The sequence below is a fragment of the Pezoporus occidentalis genome, unplaced genomic scaffold, assembly GCF_034315485.1.
Source record: "Pezoporus occidentalis ecotype Australia unplaced genomic scaffold, CSIRO_AGI_Poc_V1 ctg118, whole genome shotgun sequence".
NCBI lineage: Eukaryota > Metazoa > Chordata > Aves > Psittaciformes > Psittacidae > Pezoporus > Pezoporus occidentalis.
In genome coordinates this window covers 3,325,643-3,348,954 of record NW_026912972.1, presented here as the reverse complement: position 1 = coordinate 3,348,954, position 23,312 = coordinate 3,325,643, and the positions used below count along the sequence as shown (strand labels likewise).

Here is a 23,312-nt window from a genome sequence, read left to right as displayed (position 1 = left end):
GTTTAGAAAACATCATGTGAAAAAGGACTGAAAGAGCTGGGATTTCATTGACTGAAAAAAAGATGAAGATTGAGGAGCAAAGCACTAACTGGCTTTGAATAAGTGAAGTGCTTCTGGGAAGGAGAGGGAAGGAATCTACCTCTGATACATAGGACAAAACATAATGCACTAAAGCTGTGAGAGAGAAGGTTCAAGCATGACAAGCAAAGCTCTCTTCTAAGGATAGTTTGTCTCTGAAATGCATTTCCAGGGAGGGCAGTCAAGTCTCCATCTTTAAAAACATGTTAGGCAAACACACCAGCAATGACAAGGCTGTAGCTGATTTGGTCTGGGGTAGGAGATGAAGAGCCCTCCCACTGGAGTAGCACTTCCATGTCCTTTTCATTTGCTCAGGTATATGCTGACTATGAAAGCAACCCCCAGTTACGCCAAGCGATCGAGTTTGCGTGCCGCCAGTTCTACATTCTGCACCGCAAGCCCTTTATTCTGCAACTGTTTGCAAGTGTGGCCCCTCTCCTGGAGTTCCCTGTGAGTAAAAACCATTCCCTAGTCTCAGCCTGGGGAAGCCTGTGTGTGCAGCTAGCCCCCCCCAGAGATCACAAAAAGAAAACAGCTCTTACTGAACATGTGCTTGCTGCACTTTATGCTGCAGAGAACCATGTCCTGAGCTTATTTCTGCATGTTTCTGTTCATCAGTTGATTTGAGCAGGATGCTGAGATAACGGGCCACTGGTATCTGGGCTAGTAAATGTGGTCTGACTTTAAATTTCTCTGTATATGTAGGTTATAAAAGGACAATAATGTTTTGTAACTCTTTAAATGCAAATCCTTTCTTAGAATACAGCAATGGGAACTAAAGCTGAATGCTTTAGTTTAGTTTTAGTACATATGAGCAATAAGGCTGAATTGAAGCCATGTAGGCTCTTTGTCAAAAACAGGTTGCCCACACATGCAGATAAAGATTCCTGGGGTGCAAGCAGGCCCTCAGAAAATCAACCACGAATGTCTGTTGTTGAAACAGGATGCTGCAAACAATGGAACCGGCAAAGGAGTGTCAGCTCAGTGCCTATTTGACCTGCTGCAGTCTTTAGAGGGAGATACTCCAGACATTTTGGACATCTTAGAGCTGGTGAAAGCAGAAAAGCCTCTCAGGTCATTAGGTAACAGCAAAGCACCCTTTATTCAGTAACTCTGGTTTGGTTTTTGTTGATTCAATATGCATTTGATGCAGCATGATTTGTTTGGGGCCTTCTTCTTCTCCCAGAATGCAGTCATTTCTGGGTTTTATGCCTTGTGAGGCTTTTAAGGTTAGCTTTTTCCCTACCATCTTTTTGGTATTTTTGGCAGGAGGGGAAGTAATAGTTTATTTTATTCCAAAGCTACTTTTCCTGAGCCTGCTAGTCTGAGACTAGCATTTTAAACTTTATCATGTGTGAGTGAAGAATGAAGATGCCTAATAACTGTATCATGCTGACAAGATCAGTGTAATCCTTTCCTCTGCTCCGTGTGGGCAGGAAAGAAAAGCATCCTCTCCCGTGGGCAGACTCTGACTAGTAAATGATGGATGCCATTCATTCAACACTGCTGAGTTCTAGGGGGAGGTGCTGATTTATCACAAAGCAGAGAGTATATATGGCTGTATGATGTATCCAGCACACTGTGTCTCTTGATAGTTGCACATGCAATTCAGTATTAAAGAATTTGACTGCTTTGTGATTTGCAGGGAAGTAATTTTTGCTGGGTTTATAAGAATCTTCAACTTCTTTCCCAAATTTGCACTTCCTTTGAATAATGATGAATTGTGAAGCCTTAGAGATAAAAGTTTGTTCCATACTGGAATTCTGTGATGCTGCACAATTATATCACAAGTTGTAACATAAAATGGTACAGAACCCAAAGATATTTCTTCCTCTGTGGATTGTAGTGAACATTTATTTAAAATCTGTGGGTTTTCTATGGTGGGTTATTGAAAGGCATCTGAAGATTCCCAAGTGTGTGTTGATGGTGAGGCTGTAGATGAGTATGTTTTGTGCTGCTATTTTCCATATGAAGAGCAGAATTACCTAACACACCTAACTTCTAAGTTCCATTGTTCAAAGTGATTTACATGCTTTGGGACCTAAAGTTTGACTTGGGCTCCTGCATACCAATGTCACTTCTGAAAACGGGACTATGGTTATATTACAGATATTCTCTGGATACTTCAGTTTGTTGGTGCCTGGCACTAATTACCCCCAAAAGCAGTATTTGTAGAATGGGACTTAAATGCTTTTGAAAACTTTTTCTTCAATCACTAGCAAACCAGGCTCACTTTTGTGCTGGCATCCATGTGGCTTCCAGCATAGAAAGGGCTTGATTTTTAGAAGTAAAACAGTCTCCTGCCTTCAGTGGTGTATCAGTGTGATTTTTAGTGCAGTGGAAATATCTAGGAAAAAGCAGAGGGAACATAAAAATTGTCCTTAAGTCATGTGTCCTTGTCATACATGAGTTTAAGATTCTGCTTTTGATGGGTGGTATTTGAAATGGGACTCCTTAAGCTCAGCAATGATCTGACATACTGAAAAGTGTTTCTTACCTGCTGAATTCTTGGATGGCAGGATGTTAATGGGAGTGCAACATAGGGTTCCTTTATATAGACAGATTTTTGTCAAAAATTCCTGTTGGGAATTGTTAACATGAGAAGCAAGCAACTGTAGAAGGGAAGAGGAAGGAGTGTGCTAGCTCCTTTCATAGTTAATATGTTTGTGTGATAGTCTTCTCATATTGCTTTGCTCCTGCAGACTTCTGCTATGGGAATGAAGATTTGACCTTTTCAATCAGTGAAGCCATCAAGCTCTGTGTGACAGTGGTTGCCTATGCTCCTGAATCATTCAGAAGGTGCTAATCTGTTTTCTTGGTTTGTGCAGACTCAGGAAAGCTGCATATGGCATGTGAAAGCAAGGTTGACAAATGGGGGCAGAGGATATAGAAATACATTCTAAGCATGGGAGTCCTCCGTGAGGCCAAGCCTCTGCTGTTGATACCTTCCTTAGGGCTCTGGCTCCAAATCCTGCCAGCCACTGACTGCAGCATTAAGCTGGATGGCAGTTGGAACAGCAACATGTAAGCTATATTTCCAAGTGGGGATTGTGCTGTGTCCTGCAGGTTTTTGTTGTCAGAGAAGCAATGGGGAGGGGGAGACATGGGCAGCTGGAAAGAACAGGAAGATACCAGAGAGAGGGGAGATAAACTGCTAAAGCAAAAAGGTTAGTGTGTAAGAGAGAACCAGAGAAGAAAGGTGTCTTCAGAAAGGAAACTGAATGTCTGCAAATGGATGACATATTCAGAAGATACCCAGAAGTTCAGGTTGTTTTTATTGTTTCGTACATCAGCTGATTTTCCCCCTGAAGTCCATGATCCAAGAGTTTCTTTGTCCTGGGACTGCTTATCTGGTAAGAAGCAATGAAATCACAAGGCTAGTGAGAGATCCAGGGTTCTTCAGGTAGAAAAATAAGCTTATGCCTGATGTGAGTTTCAGGATTGACAAGATAAAACAGACCAAGTATTGGTTATTTTCCAGCCTCCAGATGCTGATGGTCTTGGAAGCACTGGTTCCCTGTTACTTGCAGAAACTGAAGCGGCAAACCTCTCAAGCAGAGACTGTGACAGCATCTCGTGAGGAGATTGCTGCCATGGCTGCCCTTGCCACCTCTTTGCAAGCCCTCTTGTACAGTGTAGAAGTTCTCACCAGGTAACCCACATGGTTCAAAGGTCTGGGCCTTCGTTTGGTTGTCAGTGTGGGAGAGAGAATGCACAGGAGGTCACCATATGCAGCTTAGCTTGAATAATGGCTGAGTTTTAGACATGGTAAAATTAGTGCCAGATTTCACCAGATCACAGGTAGTGTGCCTGTTAGATTTAATCTTCAGGGTGCTCTTCACCTTCCCTCTGCCAGGCCTATGACAGCCCCACAGATGAGTCGATGTGACCAAGGTCATAAAGGGACCACAACAGCAAACCACACCATGTCAGCTGGTGTGAACACCAGGTAAGTCAGTGGGATTTTCTTTCTTTCTTATTTTTCTGAACAGCTTTTTTCCTTTCTCTTTTTTTTTTTTTTTTTTCCCTTAAGGTAACATTTATTGCTCATCTGTCTCAATACTATGGGAGAAAACAGTCAGATAAAAAAGCACACAGGACTGCATTTCTGACAGTAACCAAAATTCTCAAGACTAGAATTCCTAGTTTAAAAGCAGCTGACTAAATGGAAGAATGGAATATCAAAACGGAGGACACCCATCCTAAATGTCTTTTTCTTTGTTCCCCTTTTTGCACTCTAGAAGTATACTGACAAAGCAACTATGTCCCTCAGTTCTCTGCTTCCGAGTCCACTGTCAAAGTGACTACTGAGACACTCAGAGACTGGCACCTCCTCTAGTTGATTTTTTTCTTCCTTTTCCCATCCCTTTTTATTTTTCCTATGTTCTCTTTCTGTCATCTACCCCCACATTGGTCTGGGTTGTTTTTTTTTAGGCTGCTGAAAATTAGACAAGGCCACTGGCCAATTTACTCCTAGAACAAGGGCTTACAAAATCTTGTTACAAAATCCACCCACAAGCACTTGGGATTATGAAGGTTTTCTTTGCAGTACTGATTAGTTTTCTGGGCAGCCCTGCCTTCTCTTGGCCAGGCTGTGCCTTACTGTGCTTAAAACCTGAATGTTTGCGCTGACCTGGAAAGGGTCATAGCATAAAAAAAGGGTCATAACATAGCAAAAGCTGGAATAGCTGTTCTTCCAGGGCAGAGTATTTCCTCGAGATTTCTCTTTTGTCTGTAACAGCTGATAGTAAGTCTGTGCATAGCCAATAGTCCAGTACAATACCATGGCCTGTATAGGACTGTAAACTGGGAACACCCTTCTGGCAAGCCATGCTTTCCAAATTTTTCCCTGTCTTTTTTTTTGTATTGAAGGGAGATAGAAATCACGCGCTGCATGAATCATCAAAGGGCTGCTATAATGAATTATAGGTGTGTAGTGTATACATCTTGGTTGGTAACTCCTGGAATCAATTTGTTATTCCGTAAGATGGATTCACACATGGATGAAACACAGCTTTGACTTTCAATCCCAAGAAGCAGACAAAGCTCTTCATGCTCAAGTCTGAAATGGATATATGCCATTTACTTCCATTGCAGGGTTGCCCAGTCTAAGGAAAATAAGGTGTAATGGAAAGTAATGCCTTATTATTTGGGAGATCAGTTAATGTGTATCTGCTGACAGGCAGTGTAGAGACTCCTGATGGCTGTGTGACTCAACCATATTGGTTTACGTTTCCAGATCTTTCTGATTATCAAACATTCAGTCTCTGATCCAAAATATTTTTGCACTGCTCCAGGTTTCCTGTTGTCTTATCATTGCAATAGACATCTGCTACCAACAGCAGGAGCTCATGATGGTAGAATGATCACTGTTCCAGCACTGGATGTGTTAGCCAAGGGGTTCAGGGTTTGTTAATGTTTTCTCAACAAGGAGAAAATGACAATAAATCAAAGAATATTCCTTCCACTAGATGAGCTCTGGCTTCATGAAACAGGCTGAGCACTGGGGTAAAAATCAGTAAGAGGAATTTTTAGGGGAGATTTAAGCCTGAATTTTTCCTTTCATAGCAAGGGAAATAACTATAGGAATCTGTTGTTTGCTGCTAATTGGGAAATAAAGGCTACCCAATGTTGCCTATGTATAGCCACTGTTCCAGTGACACAAGATACAATCCTGCCCATGCTGAGTATATACTTCTGGGCTAGAACAGTGTCACCTTCTTTCAGAAAGGCACAGTTTAGGCACTAAGAAGTTGCTGTTTACAACTGCACTGTTTCTGTTTTCCCAGGTACCCAGAACAGGGAGCCAAACTGCATTTTATCAGGTACAGTGAAATCTTCACCCTATCTTCTCTGTGATGAATTGTTCTCCAGCAGTTTCCAGGTTCACCCACTGGGTCCCACCCACTGTTGCTGTGACAGCTACCCCAAGGATGGGTAGCAAAGGATAATCCATATAGAAATTATTTACATTTTTTCACAAGACACTGCAGTTTATCATTTCCCTTTCTTAATTCACTGCAGATGCAATTTTCTCTCTTTCCAATTGCAGTGGAAAGCATCTGTTGCAAAAACAATGTGGAGAGGTTGTTATAGTCTATACCTGCTGTTCCACTGCATGTAACGCTTCCTACTTTTTCTCATTTTATACCCTCCAGGGAGAATCTTCACCTGCTGGAGGAGGGCCAGGGTCTTCCCAGAGAGGAGCTGGATGAGCGAATTGCCAGAGAGGAGTTCAGGAGACCCCGGGAGTCATTGCTGAATATCTGCACAGAGTTCTACAAGCACTGTGGTCCAAGGCTGAAGATTCTGCAGAATCTGGCTGGTGAGCCACGAGTGACTTCTCTGGAGCTGCTGGATGTGAAGTCCCACATGAGGTATTCCACAGGCATTCTGGTTTTACTTATTCATTTCAGGGGGATTCCTTTCTTTTTACTCTCAGTTTTTTGTAATAGCAGACAGAATACCTTTTTGGTAGTGTAGTCACATGTTGCTGTCTGAAACGTGCAGAGCTTTGGATATTCCTTAGATTGTACCTGATGCTGCTTTTGTATAAGGAAGGTTTCATACAGTTTCCTCTGGTCTCATTCAGACCCCCATCTCCAGTGGATGAAATAGCTCCATGGAAGCCCATCTGATCTTAAGGTCCTTTCCAACCCAAACCATTCTATGATTGTAAGATTCTATGAGTCTATGATTCTGGCTGTGAATTATTCCTCTCTTGAGTGCTATAGTTTCTTCCTCAGGAATTACCTCATCTAGAAAGTTGAAGGGTGACAGACAGATCTTAGCAATGCCCTGAACCAGCTCTCTTCCTGCCCCTGGACTCTAAAAGCTCTTCTACCTTTTACACACATGCTCTTAAAAAACTGGCAAGGGCCCTTAGCTGGCAGATTCTGTCACAGTTAGAGATCTTTGGATTGAGGCTGTCTCTTTAGAACATAAAATTGTGTTTGACATTAATTTAGGTGTTGTTTAACAAATGCCCCAGGTGCCTCTGGGAGTCAGGAGGTAGCTTTTGTTAAGTTTGTGTGTTTGCATTTGAATTGAATGTTGCTGTTCCCACCCCTCTGGCAAATGTTTAGTAACTTAGAGGATAGTTTTACAGAGATGTCTGTTTCCACAAATACATGCCATTCTTATGTAGTGCTTGGCTGCAAACAAAACCTGATGGGCATGGCTGCTTTTGCAGTGTCACCACTACATGTTTTTTCCAAGGGCCACAAACCTCAGAAGTCAGTACCTCTGTTTAGCTGCATTGCAATCTCCATGACTGAGCAATAGAAGCCTGAGATAAGAACTTCAGTTTTATGTTAGAAACAAAGTGAGTTGCTCAGGACAGGTTATGTCCTTGGTTAAACATGTTGGGTTGGGATTTTTCATGATTTCAGTGGGAGGGAGGAACATGCATCTGATGAGCGAACTTTATTTAGTGCAGTAAAGCAAGGGGCTTGCTCCTTTTTCTACCCTAGTTTTATGGGTGTAACATACGGATGCTCCAGTGTGCTACCCAGAAGCATTTGTAGTTCAGCAGTTACATGGGAACTTCACTTCTACATGTTTTTATATTCTGGAGTAATTTAGTTTAACTGGTCTTACACTATTTCATGTCACTGTCCTAAAAGACGAGTTAACCAACTTAAATCCATATGTACAGAAGGTGTTATTGGTATATTTTCTGTAAAGATACTTTTGAGAAGCTTTCTGTGAAGCTGAGTCACAATACATGGAAGAGGCTGGTGAATACTGCATTCTTTTCAAGGGAGAAGGTTTTTCATGGTCAAAGGTTACAGCAGTAAAACTAAGGGATTGATTTGCAGAAGATAATGAGTTGTGCTCTGATTCTGTTGTGGCTTCTGGAAAGTGCTAGAAATTACTGCCTTATTGGGGTTAAAATCTGAATTATCATAGATAGCCTAAAACAAAGCAAACATTGTCTTGATTTTTACAGAAATTAATTTCCCAAATATCACTGAAATGACTGACAGGATTTAACCGCTGTAGGAAAAAGAACCCAGAGTTCTAAGAAGAGAGTAGCTTTAGCAGAATGTGATGTGACAGCCATGGTATTGGGAGGCTGACAGATGACATTTCAGAGATTTCAAAAAAAAGGATCATGTGCTAGTTACTTCAGAAAGGATTAATCTCACCCAGTTTTAGCCATTTAAAACTTAAATGTTTAGACTGCAGAAGTCCTAAAGATCTTTTTGGACCCAGTGAAAAGGGAGCTGCACATCTACTTAGCTGTTTATCCCGGTATTTCAGGAAGATAAGAATTTCCCAGGTTGCTTATTTCTGCATGAACAGAGCTAGAAGATTAATTGAGGTTGATGTCTCAAGTTGGATGAGATGGACCTTGCACTTTATAACACATAAGAAAGTCTTTATATACCATTATGTACTGCTGATATAGTATTGCCAGAAGGAAGCAGAATCATATGAAGATTTCAATTTCACAGTGTTTAAGAAAACAGATCTATTCTATAGTAGGACAAAGTAGTTGTAAAAAGTAACAATGAAGAAATACTGCATAAAGAGACACTCTGTAGCACTTTTGGTTAACCTGAGGAGCTTGTCACCCTTGATACTGCTAAGCAGATTTTAAAGAGAATAGAAATATGTCCCATTAGTTGAAGGCATTACAGAAGAAGCCCCCACAATACGAATAGGATTGCACTGTAATCTTATACTGCAAAGTCTATTGATGTTTCAGGGAGTATAAATGTTTCTATCCCTTTTATTAGTAGATGTAGCGTTATTGTCTTTGTCTGCTGCAAATATTCAAGTCTTTCAGTAGATCTTTGTCAAACTGCAAGTGCAAGTTAAATGTTGCCATGGTATTTCACAGTCAATACAGAAAATGCCATCAGCGAGGCCATCTGGGAGAGTTAGAAGAAGCAACAGCAACACAATCTGTAGAGGTGTTAGGAGAAACAAATCAAAGCTGCAGGGAGTAATGATACAAAGTGCATGTTGTGTAAACCTATGGGACAGCACATTATTTTTAGAATTTAACACCTGAAAACTGCAAAGTGAGACCTCTTAAAGTGCTGGCACTGAAAACAGACATGAAACCAAAACAGATCGCTCATTAATTGACATAGAGGTGATGTCAGGTATGTGTTTCACAGGCATTTGCCATGTTGTAATCTTACTAATAGCTCAGTTACTTTTATTTTAACTACACAATTCTGTGATTCCTGGTGTTTGCTTGGTGCATTTATATCAGTGTAAAAAATATTCTTTAAACCATTCACGTGTATATAAACAGCTATTTCTTAACAGGCCAGGAACCATGGTATCAAGTCTAAGAGTTTAAAGAGCAGCATTTGACTTTTGCATCTTTTTCATTTTACAAGATCTATCTGTTAGTTCATTGACACATGTGGAGAAGCTGTATTCAGTTTTCCTCCTAACAAATCCTGGTTTTAGATTGGCAGAAATTGCACATTCCCTGCTGAAACTGGCACCTTACGACACGCAGACAATGGAAAGCCGAGGCCTCCGGCGCTACATCATGGAGATGCTGCCCATCACTGACTGGACAGCTGAGGCGGTGAGACCTGCCCTTATCCTCATCTTAAAGAGATTGGATCGTATGTTCAATAAAATTCACAAGATGCCTACTTTGAGGTGAGCAGGTGCAATGGAAACCCTCTGGTGTCCGTTTCTGATGTTGCAAGCCTTGAAGTGTGGGTATGTCATTAACTAAAGCTGTCATGTTGCAGTGAACCTTTGCAGCATATCAGCAAACGAACAGATGTTTTTATCTCTGTAAGTGTGCATTTATGTTGACATTTTTGTTGTGTCTTCTGGTAGCAAAGAAATTCATGGTATTAAGAACTACAGAGAGAACTTCCAGAAATCTCAGTTTTCTTCCTCCAAAATAAGTCTTCAGATTTGTACCATCACACTACTCTCTTTATTTTAGCTGTGAGTTGGCAGTCTCAGCTGAGAAGCCAAATTATGTTAGAGAGCATCCTAATTTAGGACACAGACACAAAGCTTTAGGTCTCAGCAGTAATCACATGTACCCAACTAAGATGGAGCAAATAATAGGGAAGTGATCTCTTCTTTCTGGCATCGCTATCTCATTTCTTTGGCTAGCAATCTGCTTTAAGAAACTTCTGCTCTTACAGGGAATTTAGTGGCAGACATTTTTATGCTTCTCCTTCCTGTTTGATTCTTTGCCATGTCTTGCCTGCTTCTTGCTCATTCTTTTTTTTCTTGTTCATACTTCCTTCTGCCTCAAAGGCAGCTTAGGGTTCTTCCTGTTCCTTAACATCTTTCCTTTTTGTGTAAGCTGAATGAATGCTCATAAATTAAAATTCCCTTCATATTCTCTCTGTCTGTGCCTGTACCTATGCCTGGCTGAAATTGCTCTTCTGTACACAAGAGACAGAGACAGTAAAGCCACTGGACCAAAAGCAGCAACTACATTTAAGTGTCATTGGGCCAAGAAGTCTTTTAGAGATGGGGCTGGATGCCAGACCCCAGAAGCCATCCATTGGGGTACTCACATCAGAATCTTATGTGCTACATCCTGTGGGCACCCCACTCCAAACCCAGTGTCTGATGGAAGTAGTATATGTGTAAGAACAAGTACAAGAAGAGACTATTCTGGAGATTTAGGAACAGTGGATGCTGAAAGACAACGTGTAGGTAGGTCTGCATAAGAACTTATATAGTGAACACTTGATCCCCTTGTGTGTTTCTAAGAAGTCCACTGAGGAGCTTGGCTAGGATGTTGTTTAGTCTTGCATTAGCAAGTTATGCAAGCCTTGTCTTTCTGTCCAGTAAATGCACAGTCAGATGGTGGCTTGAGAACTATAACTATACTTAGAGTCAGGCCCTGACTTCACCTGAGATGAAGGGTGTGAATCACTTTAATGTTACCTAAGCTGTGGCTGCTTATGACTAGGAAGGACTCCATTCAGGATCTGTCACAAGCCCTAAAAGCTGTTTTTCTGAAAAAAGCAAAGTATCAGGAAAGCAAGGATCCTGGAATGAAGGACTTTGGTGCTGATAGGGAATGAATCAACCCTCCTGCACAGAGTGAAGAAGGTGAAGATTGTTCTGCTGGACTAATTTACCTTTAGGGCAGACTGTCTGGAAGTCACTCTGGCAGAGCATACTAGACTGCAGAGTAACTTACAGAGGACACTCACAGATGATGGAGTGAGAATATCCACAAGCCACAAGGAGAGCTGGGAGCACAGCACAGCAGACCTTTTCCCCACACAGGCACACCTGAGGCAGCTGTCTGGTGGCTCCTTTTCATTCTCCATCTGTCAGAGGGAAGCATCAGGGAGTGAAACCCAGCTCATCCACCACTGCTGTGTGAGAGGGCTTGTGTTGCTAGCACAGCCCCCTCTGCTTCGTCTCCTGTCTCTCTCCAATGCCCAGTGTGCTCTGTGGCTCTGTGCTTTCCTGAGCTGCGTGGGTAACACCTTTTCTCTGTGCTCATCTCGGACGTGGTCGCTGTCTGAACCGTTTCCTCTGTGGGCGTCACTGTGTGTCGGTCGCCGTGTGTGCGAGCGTCTGGTGGGGGGCAGGAGGCCCGTGGCTAACAGCACCTACTGTTGTATTGCAGGCGCCAGGTTGAGTGGGAGCCTGCCAGCAGTTTGATTGAAGGGGTTTGTTTGACACTTCAGAGGCAGCCTATCATATCCTTCCTGCCTCACCTTAGGTCTCTGATCAATGTGTGTGTCAATCTGGTGAGTAGCTGAGCGGCAACCCCGTGAACCTTTGCTAAACCTCCCCCTGCTGTTGACTTCTCTGGATTGAAGATGACAGATCATTCCCATTCCTGTCATTTTACCTGTCCCCCTTACCCCTCGCAAGGGGACTTCGCAAGTGACACTAGAGAGAGCAAGGTTCATTTTTGAAGTGGTGCATGGGGAGACACAGTGACCAGTAGCAATGGTCAAGCGATTCATCTCCGTTGCTTCCCACGCACCACTTTGAAGATCTACCTTTGCCAGACTGAGCTGAGAGTTGAGGGCTGCAAGTTGGAGAGTGGGGTGGTGGAGACTGCACTCACCTGGTAGAGATGGGGAGCGGGTGGCACTGGGGATACCTACCGTCTCCAGTGGGGAAGAACCCTGGTGGCTCTGTCAGAGGCCATTGGGTGCTGGCTAGTTAGAAGGGTTTTATGGGTGAATTCGCTCCACTGCAATGTCCGTGGCTTGATCTAGTACAGGTTTGCACTGTACAATGTTCAGATCCCACTCTTAGCAGAATTCCTGCTCCTAAGTGTATTGCAGTAGAGACATGATAAATATGGAGTCTGACTGGTCATTCAGTGATAGATTGCAGTGTTTCTGCAGCTGTTACACTGGGGGCAAAGTCTCAATTTGATATCAGTATAGCCCCAACCATTTGAACAAATGTGTGCTTTCATTCCACGTGGGAAAAATACAAACAAAGGGGGAAAGGCTTCATTAGCATTTTTATTGTTATTGGACTTTATAACATTTTATCCTTAGAACATAAACAATGTAACTTTTCGTAGCCCCTCTCAGTTCTGAGGGGCTGTAAAAACGATGGTTATCAGCTGAAATGCGGCAGTACCAGTTTTTGCCAGGTTCTTTCCTTCAAGTCTGTTCAGCATTCAGCACTGCAAGGGCAGGAAAGCTCCAACCTGTGAGAATCCATAAGACATCTTCCTTATTTAAGCAGAGGTAGCTACTTGGAGGTGCTGCACTTCTCAGCCCTCAGACTACTTAGGGTTGCTGCATAGGGAAGTTGCTACTGATTTAGCTCAAATACAAGCTTAGAATGGACCTTGCAGTTTGGCAAGCAGGTGTGGCAGGGTGAATCACGCCAGCAGACTTTCCAAAGGGCCTGCATTAAGCATTAGCCAATGCTCTAAAAATTAGCAGAAAGCTCCACAGTGCTGAAGCACAGTCACCATGCGTATTGCATATGTTCAGCTGGCTGGGAACATCAGGGAAAGCTACCAGGAAAAGATTACTCTTATGAGTATTTTGGCTTAAGGTGTCAGAACTATGACCACTGTTGGCTGTGGGAGCATGTCTGACTACATGCTGTATCATGTGTAGACTAGTTCATGAAGCCCAAAATAAGATTGGACAGGAAGGTGGGGAAATGTCTAAATGATAATCCATAGTGATATAAACAAAGGACTCTGCCTCTTTCCCTTCTAAATTGTCCTTTGGTTTTCTGGCATAAAACTAGTTACTGCCTTTTTCCCCAGGCTGAATTTGGGAGCAAAATAAAAGAGTGTATTCATCTCCACTAAGCTTAGGCGTCTGCCAGGGAATTCTCCCTGTTCCTATCATCTAGATGTTTCTAGTCATGGAGAGAAACAAGCATGTGCAGGCCTGTGATTTAATTCCTCCTGAGGGACACATCCAAAACCGGTTCAAGTAATTCTCACCTATAAGTGCTATGTGCTTGTGCTGTTATTTCAAGTTGTTCCAGACAACCAGGTCACATGCAGGTGACTTTGTTTCAGACATCTAAGGTCAGGTAAGATGAATCAGAGTTCTAAGAACAGACTGTGAGAGGAATCTGAACATTGTACAAAACCCGGCTTGGGTCAGACTTAGGACATTATTTCTCAAATAGATCAGCAGGAGAAGGGAAAAAATGTCCAGTTTCAATGCAGACTTTTTGCTTTGATGACATATTTTTATTTGTTACAGTCGTTACATGACATATCCTCCAACTCTAACTGTTCCACCAGTCCAGTGCTGGTCATTCAGGGCTGGTACTGGGTACATTTATAAATGTACCAGGTTACCTGTGCACTCCTCCCATCCGTGCTGGTTCCTTCTTCTCCCCCTCCCTTTCCCTGCTGGAACTCCGTCTCCTCACTGGCCCCAGCTCACTCAAGGACCACTGAGGGGGCTGGTTCTCCTAGATCCATCCCAACTCAGTGCTCAATGGAAGGCACCTCCATTTCACTGCCTATTGGAGGATATGGCATGGATTAAACTGTAAGTAGTCAGCTGTGGTGATGTGCTTTGTTTGTATTGCAGGTGATGGGAGTGGTAGGACCCTCCAGTGTGGCTGACGGATTACCCCTTCTTCATCTCAGCCCTTATCTCTCGCCACCTCTGCCCTTCAGCACAGCTGTTGTCCGGCTTGTAGCATTGCAGATACAGGTGTGTCTGCCCTGGCCTGTGGCCAGGCCTGTTATAGTTTTTGGTTGAGACACCAACTCATCGGTGCTCTGTTTGCTTTCTGCAAAAGCTGGGCAAAATCTGTGGAACACACACCAAAAACGAAAGAGAAGCAGCATGTAAATTCTCCCTTCTTTAGGAAGGCTTGAACTGAGCTCAGAATTCACCTGTTGGGACCAAGTCCACAGCAAGCATCCATCAGCTTAACACTGTGATTGAAGTCCAGGGAGTTCAGCTGATTGATGCTGTTTAAGGCTCTGAAAGCACACTAGAATTCCCTGCAGGATCAAAGGAGTTAGCATAAGCCTCCTGCCACAAGGAGACGGGCCCTGGCTTAGGTCATGTCCATTCAACCCTACCTCTTTTCCATGGGACCATGTGTGCAATTGAGAGTGGAGTTTGTGCTCTTCTGCTCCTACCTGAGCCGGTCACACAGTGTGCCAGCTGAAAAAAGCAGGGCAAGTTGGCTTTTCAGCTGCTAACTCAATAGCATCCTTGTTGTCCAGAATTAAACCCAAAATCAAACATCCCAGACTTTTTAGAGATTTTCATCACTATTCCTTTCTCACAGCAGTGCAGTCTTTCTGCCTCTGTATCCCTTTCCCTCCCATTGGCATGAAATCAGACAGAATGGTGACCAAAGAAGAGACAAATTTCCTAATCTAGCTCCAACTTGCACTTTTTAATATGTATTGGCACATCCAGTTGAATACTTCAGCAGGTATTTCTGAGCAGCAGGGCAGCTTGGGAAGGAGATCTCATAGGGAACAAAGCACAGTGCTGTCCCTCAGAGCATGAGGCACAAAAGGACATTTTGGTACCAGCCGACACAGAAAGAGGACAGTTTTCTTCCAGCTCTGAGGTAATGTTCTTTAATCAAAAGCAAAAAAAAGGGCCACCTTCACCTTCTCTGAAATCTTTTCTCTTTTTTAAAACCACGTGCCAAATTAATATATATATATTTAAGTATTGTGTGGTTTTACTTTTATTATCCTCTTCTCCCTGTTCACTCACACAAGGGCTTTAAATGTAGCAAAAACAAAAACATGTCAGAAAAACACATGAGTAGTCATAATTCCTAACACTTCCAGCAGAAGCACTTCACACCCCATCAGAAAACATCTTCTGGAATTTCTCAACCCAGGTCTGCAAGTTTGAGGGGTTGCAAGGTTCACTTGCATTTCACAGCAAAGTCTGTAGTAACTGGGAAGTTGTAAATGAGCAGAGGTTCTAGTGACAGTCACTTGTACTACCTCCTCTCAAGAAGACGAAAGACCTTTCCATTTAGGCTTGACTGTGTGTCAAGAAGTGCATTGTTTTATTTTTCAGTTCATTCTTTGTGATAGGCAGAATGACTGGGCAACACAAAGTGAGGCAGAACAAAAATGTCCATGTTAGGACAGCAGAATATTTAGATTATGCCATTTGTGCAATTTCGTCTGCTCCTCTGTTATATTCCCCATAATCTGAGTCAGATCCTGATGCCATTCACAGCAATGCAGAGTTCAGGACTTACACTAGGCTGACTCCTGTGGGATACATCTGATTTTGTTAAAGATACCTATGAGTTAGGAATCTGGGCTTTTTGCATCTTGGCTATGACAAGAGCAGGTGACACCTCTGTTACTCACTGTGAATTCCTTTTACTGCTGACTAAGTGGTCTCAGGGCTTCTGGTTCAATCAGGTCATCAATGCCAGTGTTGTTCTGTGTAAACAGGGTGCCCAGGGGACCGTCATTCCCTGCAGTAACTTGTGTTCGTGATCTGCTGATGAAATCATTTAATCCTTTCTTATTATTACTGCACAGGCTTTGAAAGAAGATTTCCCCCTAAGCCATGTCGTCTCCCCATTCACCAATCAGGAAAGAAGGGAAGGAATGCTTTTAAACCTACTGATTCCATTTGTGCTCACAGTAGGATCTGGAAGCAAAGGTCTGACTAATTTAACAAAAAGAATTTTTCTCCCCCTTTTCTGACAACCGATGTTTGCACTTTCCCTGCCCCCCATTGATTTTTCACTTTTATATTTGAATTTGGCTTGCTGTCGCTGGCAGTGTGTCAGCCCTTCGGGTCTGAGGCTGAAAAGAGCCCGTTGGGAGAAGCTGTTGTTGTTTCTTCTCTTTGTTTCAGCTGTGCCATGGTTCTTGAGTCAGATCTGACACAGATGTGCTCCTTTTGAAACTGGAGTGCAGGGCAAGACGAATCTGTTGTAGCAGAAGCCACAGAGGGGAGCAGAGGTCACAGAAATTGTGTGCCCCTGTGAACCACAGTCTGCCCAATCTGTCTGGCACAAGCCCTGCTCCTTGCTTTCTTCTATAGAGGGTGATCACTGGTAAATCCCTAAATGAAAGCAAAGAGTAAAGGAAGAGGGAAATGTCAAAAGGAGATGAGATCATGAGACCACTGCATGGGACATTTATTTGTGCTGCATAGCTCTGTGTGTGTGTTTATGTTGATGCTACAATAAACTTTGCCTTTGCTTGCAGGAGGAGAAGCAGCATAACAAGGTGTGGGGGACAGTTTTGTCTTAGGGAACATTTGAGATTGCACCCCATTTTGGAACTGAACAGGGTCTGGATCTTTTGGGCATCTTTGATGGAACGTAGCCTGATCTTTCTCTCTCTTTCCCCTTCCAATGCATCTCAGACAGCCCCTGGCTGGAGCAGCCTGAGGTCCTGCTGCTGCTCCAGACTGTTATCAATATCCTCCTGCCACCTCGCATCATCAGCACTTCCCGCAGCAAGAATTTCATGCTGGAGAGCTCCCCTGCCCATTGCTCCACCCCAGGGGACGCAGGGAAGGACCTGCGGCGGGAAGGGCTCGCAGAGTCCACCAGCCAGGCTGCCTACCTGGGTGAGTGATGGCTTCTGCTGACCACTGAGAAGAGACAGAGGTAAAATGGAGCATTCAAGACTGTAGACAGCACCAAAGGAAATCATCTCAGGCAGGAGCTAATTGAGCTCTTTAGAGGTGCTTTAGATCTTGTCCTGAACAAGGAGCCAGGCCAGATCATGAAGCCAGGAGTATCTGTGGAATGTTCAGCAACGTGAGCAGTGTCTGCACTGCAGCTGGAGGAGACTGCAGCACAGGTAGAAGTCACTCAGTTTTCATACTCCCAGAATCTAGCAGTGAAGGCACAGAAGGCAAGTCAGGCTGTCTGTCAGCCCCTAGTGCCACAGCTTCACTGGCCCTTGGCTCACTAGGGAGAAACACGATACAGCCTGCTGGTCCTGCACACTCATGGTCCTTACTGACTGGTCCTGCCTCTGTTCACTGTATGCTGCTGCAACGTAGTACTGTATTTTCTCACCTATGACTCACAGGTGAAGGGAAAGCAAAAATAATCAAACTGGAGATGCAGCAGCACTGCAGGTTGTTGGGGCTAGCTACATGGGCAGAGTTTTGTCTCAGAGCTCTCTCCTTCAAAGGAGAAGAACTCTTCACAGCTTGTTTCTGATTATGTGAGGGCATTTATCCAAAGACCTCTATCTAGGTTTTTACTAGCCCATATCTGAGGAATGGGATAGCACTGATGAAAAAATGGCAGTTCACCACTGATTTAGCGCCCCCACCCCAACAAACGTGGATACAGATGTGTGATGGCTGAGATGTTTTGGGAATCCCATCAAGAAAGAAGGAGGAGTTAACCCTCCTCTAGTAATTTCCAGGCCTCCCTGTTTGTTGCAGACCAGGGGAGCATGGAAAGGGGGAGATTCTTTCCTCTCCTGTGAGGTAACTGTTGGTCACTGCCGACTTTAATACAGAGCACTGGTTTGAACTTCATTGCTGTTCGTCCCCATTTCTAATGCTGTGCTCTTGTGAATTATGGCCCTTGGCTTACTGGACCATATTTTCTGTTTAGATTACAGTTTTTCCATGACTCATGCAGCTGCACTGCTAGAAAGGTTCTTTTCATTACCCCATAAATAACCTGGAGGTTATTGTGCTCACAGGGTGACTCTTTGTGTGGATATACTTGGTCAAGATTCTTGAGGTTGTCTGATCAGCCAGGGCTGTTTCACTCCCTGAGCTGCTTTCAAAATACCTGGATTCCAGGGAGATAAAAGAACTCTGGAGGGAGGGATAAGAGAAGCTAGAGCAAAAAAATACAGAGGAACTTAGGTGTGAAGTAGGAAAATCTCTCTGGAAATAGGACTCTTGAGTCCTGATCCTGAGGCTTTTATTGTGGGTGTGCATGTGGATGTGCATGCATGCATGCATGCCTTTGTAGGTCTGTGCCCACTGTCCCTTCTATTCCTCCTTCAATGCTTGTAAGGGACACAGATAACATTTCTAACTGCCATTTGCTGGTGTGTGTGTTCCCCTGTAGCCCTGAAGGTGATCCTTGTTTGCTTTGAACGCCAACTGGACAGCCAGTGGTACTGGCTGAGCCTGCAAGTCAAAGAGATGGCGCTGCGGAAGGTGGGAGGGCTGGCCCTGTGGGATTTCCTGGACTTTATCGTACGAACACGGATCCCTATCTTTGTGCTCCTTCGGCCCTTCATCCAGTGCAAGGTAACAGTTGCTTTGGCTCCTGATAGATCACTCCCTGAAGGGAAGATATCCTTTATTCCCCCGCTGAGACCAGAAGAACAGCACTCCTGGAAGAACTGTGTGTTTGTGTAGGGAGTGACTTTTCAGAGTTAGTAAGTCTGAGAACCCTTTGAGACTACATCACAGGGCTTGTACCTCGACAGCATTAAAAAGTAGTCATACAGGAGCTCTGATTCATGGAATACTGCTAGTCTTAGTTCCCAGAATGGGAAACTGTAAGGCTTGACCAAGAGGGTTTGCAGGTGGAATTTGGCAAGCAGAGTCACTCAGAAGTAGTGTGGATACTCTGAACATAGGAGGGGGTTGGCATGGCTAGCAGAAAGCTTCCAGAAATCTTTCTCTGCACAGAGCTGGCCAATATAGCTGACAGCCAGGAAGGACCACTCTGCTTTCCATCTCTTGGATGAAGGTTCTGATAGGGCTTTTGTGGATGGACAGACAGCTGCTAGGCTGAGGCTGTCAGGGCTTAAGTTAATCACAGCTCCTCCCTGCTTACCAGGTAGACTAGCACATGGTACTCCACCTTACTTAGCTTACCATGGCTCACCGCTTGGACAGACTAAATCATCTGAGAGGAAGTAGCTGTCTCATGTCTGAGGGTAGAGCTTAGCATAAGGAAGCCCTCAACCCTGTGTACCAGTGTCAGCGAGGTTTTGATACCTATTCAGTCAAATGCAAAGTTGTCCCTGAAAGAAAGGTGGAAACATCATAGCTGGAGTCAAAACCTCATGCTTACAAAAGAGCATGGTCTGCTGGATGCAGGCTCATGCTGGTCTGGAGACCAGTCCCAGGTTCCCAGACACCATTTCCCTGCAGTGCTAATGTGTCCCAACTTTGCAGCTGCTGGCCCAGCCGGCTGAGAACCATGAGGAGCTGACTGCCAGGCAGCACATCGCCGACCAGCTGGAGCGACGCTTCATCCCACGCCCGCTCTGCAAGAGCTCCCTCATCGCCGAGTTCAATAACGAGCTGAAGATCCTCAAGGAAGCGGTGCACAGCGGCTCTGGTAAGGAGGACAGGGCAGAGCAATGGGCCATCAGCCCAATCTGGCCAGTGTGAGGAGGCAGACCTGCCTAGGAGGGGAATAGGGTAATCTACCCACACCCCAGCAGCCTGCCCCTGGATCAAGCCCTATGCCCAGCCCAGCTTTGCCACTGGACAGCCAACAAATCCAGGTTAGTTGTCAAATGCATCTTGTCATGCCCATTAATTGCACTAAGTCCAAGTCCTACTTCCGAGCAGCTGCCTCTCTCTGTGTGTATCCCTAGCCCACAATTCAGCCCCTACCTACATCTCTGTATATTCAGAGCTGCCTGTGAAGAAACGTTTGTTTGTCAGCAGCAGATCTGTTTCCTCCTTTCTCCTCTTGGTCTCTTTTTGATTCCTCTCTACTGTGAAGTCTAGATCAGGGTCCCGGGGCAAATGGACGCTTATCTCCTGTAATTATCGCCCTTGTTGCCACGAGATGGCAGCCACTGCCTACACATGGCAAGAGATTTTACATGCTTTGTTCTTAAAACAAATTCAAAAGAAAATGCCTCAGCCTTGGTAAAAAAAAAATTGCCTTGTTACTAAATGTTGAAGCTAATCTGGAAAACATGGTGCTAAGGTTAAGGGAGAAAACCAGACTGCGTAAGAAAAACAGAGATTTTGGAGAGATGAGGTGAGCCAGGGCAGCTGTGTCTGTTTTATCACATCTGCCAACCCCTGTCCCACCAGTCCAGGCAGAATCCAGTGCCCGCTGTGACAGGAATGCTTGGCTGGCTATTGGTTTCCAGAGCCATCACTGACTTGGATTTGGTTTTCCCACTCTTGCGCAGCGTACCAAGGGAAGACATCTGTCAGCACTGTGGGCACCTCCACCTCTGCGTACCGCCTGAGCCTGGCCACCATGTCCCGCTCCAACACGGGCACTGGCACAGTGTGGGAGCAGGACAGCGAGCCTTCCCAGCAGGCCTCACAGGACACACTGAGCCGCACGGATGAGGAGGATGAAGAAAGTATGTGGCTATTGATTCAGCTAAACCCCCAGCATTGAACCATAGAATGGTTTGGGTTAGAAGGGACCTCTAAGCATCATCTAGTTCCAACCCCCATTGAAGGTGCTTTCTTGATGCCCCAGAGGATGGCTGGGAGGGAAAGACAGTTGTCCCACTGTGAACAAATGGCCCACAGGGGCATGAGGCTAAGAAACTAGTGTGGTTATACAGAGTTCCTGGTGTTAAAGCTTGGGTTGTTACATACGTCCTTGTTCCCTCCTGATCCGTGGGTAGGGAAAAGGGAAGGGCACAGGCAGATTTTAGTATATGGGACCTGGGCTGACGGGCAGTCCTTACATTGCTGACACAAGGCATTTGGCAATCAGTCCTCTCTTTGACCTTCATCTTGACAGTAGACAGAGGCTGTGGCTGCTCCGTTGTTAGGATTCTGTTCCTGCAGGATCTGAGTACTTCCTGCTCATCACTTCTGTCCAGACCCTCTGATGTGGAATATGTTGTCCTTGTGCTGCATAGCATCCAGCTGTGGCTTTCTGCAGAGAGGAGTGTCTGTGTGCTCCTATCACTTGATTAACAAAGAGGAAATTAAGTCTTAAACCTACTGACAACAAAAGCTTGATCTCCCTTTCAGGCAGCTGGCAGCTCCTGGAGTTGCCAGGCTTTCTGGTGCAGTTTTAGAAGGAATGGGATGGTGAATCTTTTGGAAACTAATTTGCAATGACCTGAATGTTGCTTTGTCATTTCAGCTGAGTTTCATTATATTCTTGGAATTTTGCCTTCTCTCTGCTTCTGAGCTGTCCATCACTGAAAGCCAGGGTAGAAAACTGCTCTTATGTCACCAGGCTTGGGCTTCCCCCTGCTTCTTTAGCAGAGATACTGCCTTCTGGTGCTGCAGCGGTTGGTTGCCTCTATGTCTGGAACACAGGCGCTTCACTTCTGTATTTGAGGACTGCTGACTATTCCCCAAAGACATTAAACAAAAGGAGTGAAAATGGGTGGCACAAAAGAAAGGCCTGTGCAGTTACAGCAGAATTGCCTTTTGGGAAAGCCTGAAACTTTCCAGGCTCAGCCCAACCTTATTTTAGCTGGGTTCATCACTAAGCATTGTACAATCCACCCAGCATTGTACTGCTGATACAATGCTCACATACTCACTGTAGCAAACTCTGGTTTGAGCCTCAGATTCATTATGAGACACTGTGTGGAACAGTGATTGCAACCTTCCTATGTGCTTGCTGCAGTATTACCTCAGCCCTGCCTTGGCTTAATGCTGCCATATTTCAGAATATCAAAATTGAAAAAGGTCAAAAAGAAAAGAGAAAATTACACAAAACTTCCCCTTTATTTCATCTGTTTATTTGCAATTAGAAGTTGTTGTGGTAAGAAACACAACAGTCATTTCTTTCCAGGTGCTTTATACAATCTGAAACAGCACTGAGAATTTCAAGCAGTCCTGATCACAACCCAGCTGGCTCTATAGCTCAGTTATAGTATGATGTAATTGAGTCTATTTATGTAATTTTTGGGTGACATTTCAAAATGCATGTCCCAGAGGGTGTTACAGGGTGTCAGTTCTTCATTTTGCTGTTACATAGTTTCTCTTTTGTAGCAGCGCTTTGCTATATCATAGCAGCAGTTCATTTCACGCCGGCAAAATGTCCAGTTACAGCTTTTATGCCATAAAGCACTATATATTAACAATTTATTAATCACAGGAATTAAGCCCTAGTGGAAGCTGAATTCCTCAAACACGTTTTCCTGAGAGCCATATAAGCTGAAATCATACATAAATCCCTGCCCAGTGTGTGCTGGGTTCATCATCATGTGTCTTTCTGAACTGTGACTGTAAATCTAACGGAAGTGTTCAAATTTGCAGGCTTTGGGTGTTGGTAAGTAAATGCTGGGTACACCTTTGGCACCCTGGTATCACTTGACAACTGTAAACATCTAGGTGGGGGTTAGGATGGTTGTTTCCTCTCTTTTCCTGCTTTTTCTCTCTTTCTAGATGACTCCTTGAGCATGCCCAGTGTGGTAAGTGAACAAGAAGCATACCTTATGGGTGCCATTGGGAGGAGGCGGTTCTCCAGCCATCTCTCCAGCGTGTCTGCACCTCAGGCTGAGGTGGGCATGTTACCCAGCCAAAGGTAACAGCATGAGCTTTTCACCTTTCCCATTACATTCACAAGAGCAGAAATGGAGCAGGTATATTATGTGCACATCAGGGATGTGGGATGGCAGAATCAGTGCCAGCACAGTGATGCTAAATTTATTCATCCTGCAGTAGTGTTGGACTAAGGGTGCAGGGTCAGAAATAATGACTTTCCAGGATGAGCTGTGTTGTGTAAGGTCCGTAAGAACAAGCTGTCATCCATAGAAACCTTCCTTCTGAACAGTTACAGAAACCCTCAGCACTGCTGTTTTCCTCTGCCACTGCTGTGGATAGCAGAAAGACAAGACATGATTTGGGGGGTTATGTATTGATCCATGGGACAGTACACAACTTCTGTAGTGAGTGGGGGGGAGTCCTGAGAAG

General features: G+C 44.4%; 1 protein-coding gene across 6 annotated transcripts in view; it reads left to right on the top strand.

Moving 5' to 3' along the window:
• The window catches only part of UNC80 (unc-80 homolog, NALCN channel complex subunit), a 122,151-nt gene that overhangs the window by 85,614 nt on the left and 13,225 nt on the right, over positions 1 to 23,312 (top strand). For 3 of the 6 annotated variants that reach the window (XM_062602287.1, XM_062602268.1, XM_062602277.1), the window contains 16 exons: positions 394 to 528; positions 1,022 to 1,160; positions 2,781 to 2,877; positions 3,560 to 3,730; positions 3,935 to 4,027; positions 5,868 to 5,903; positions 6,237 to 6,455; positions 9,511 to 9,711; positions 11,672 to 11,795; positions 14,085 to 14,210; positions 16,037 to 16,160; positions 16,875 to 17,081; positions 18,559 to 18,743; positions 19,623 to 19,788; positions 20,603 to 20,782; positions 22,785 to 22,923. In XM_062602287.1, coding sequence (XP_062458271.1) covers positions 394 to 528; positions 1,022 to 1,160; positions 2,781 to 2,877; positions 3,560 to 3,730; positions 3,935 to 4,027; positions 5,868 to 5,903; positions 6,237 to 6,455; positions 9,511 to 9,711; positions 11,672 to 11,795; positions 14,085 to 14,210; positions 16,037 to 16,160; positions 16,875 to 17,081; positions 18,559 to 18,743; positions 19,623 to 19,788; positions 20,603 to 20,782; positions 22,785 to 22,923 — 2,342 coding nt within the window. Of the gene's footprint in view, positions 1 to 393; positions 529 to 1,021; positions 1,161 to 2,780; positions 2,878 to 3,559; positions 3,731 to 3,934; positions 4,028 to 5,867; positions 5,904 to 6,236; positions 6,456 to 9,510; positions 9,712 to 11,671; positions 11,796 to 14,084; positions 14,211 to 16,036; positions 17,082 to 18,558; positions 18,744 to 19,622; positions 19,789 to 20,602; positions 20,783 to 22,784; positions 22,924 to 23,312 lie in introns of those variants that run through there. The other 3 variants (XM_062602241.1, XM_062602249.1, XM_062602257.1) reach the window with 3 other exon arrangements.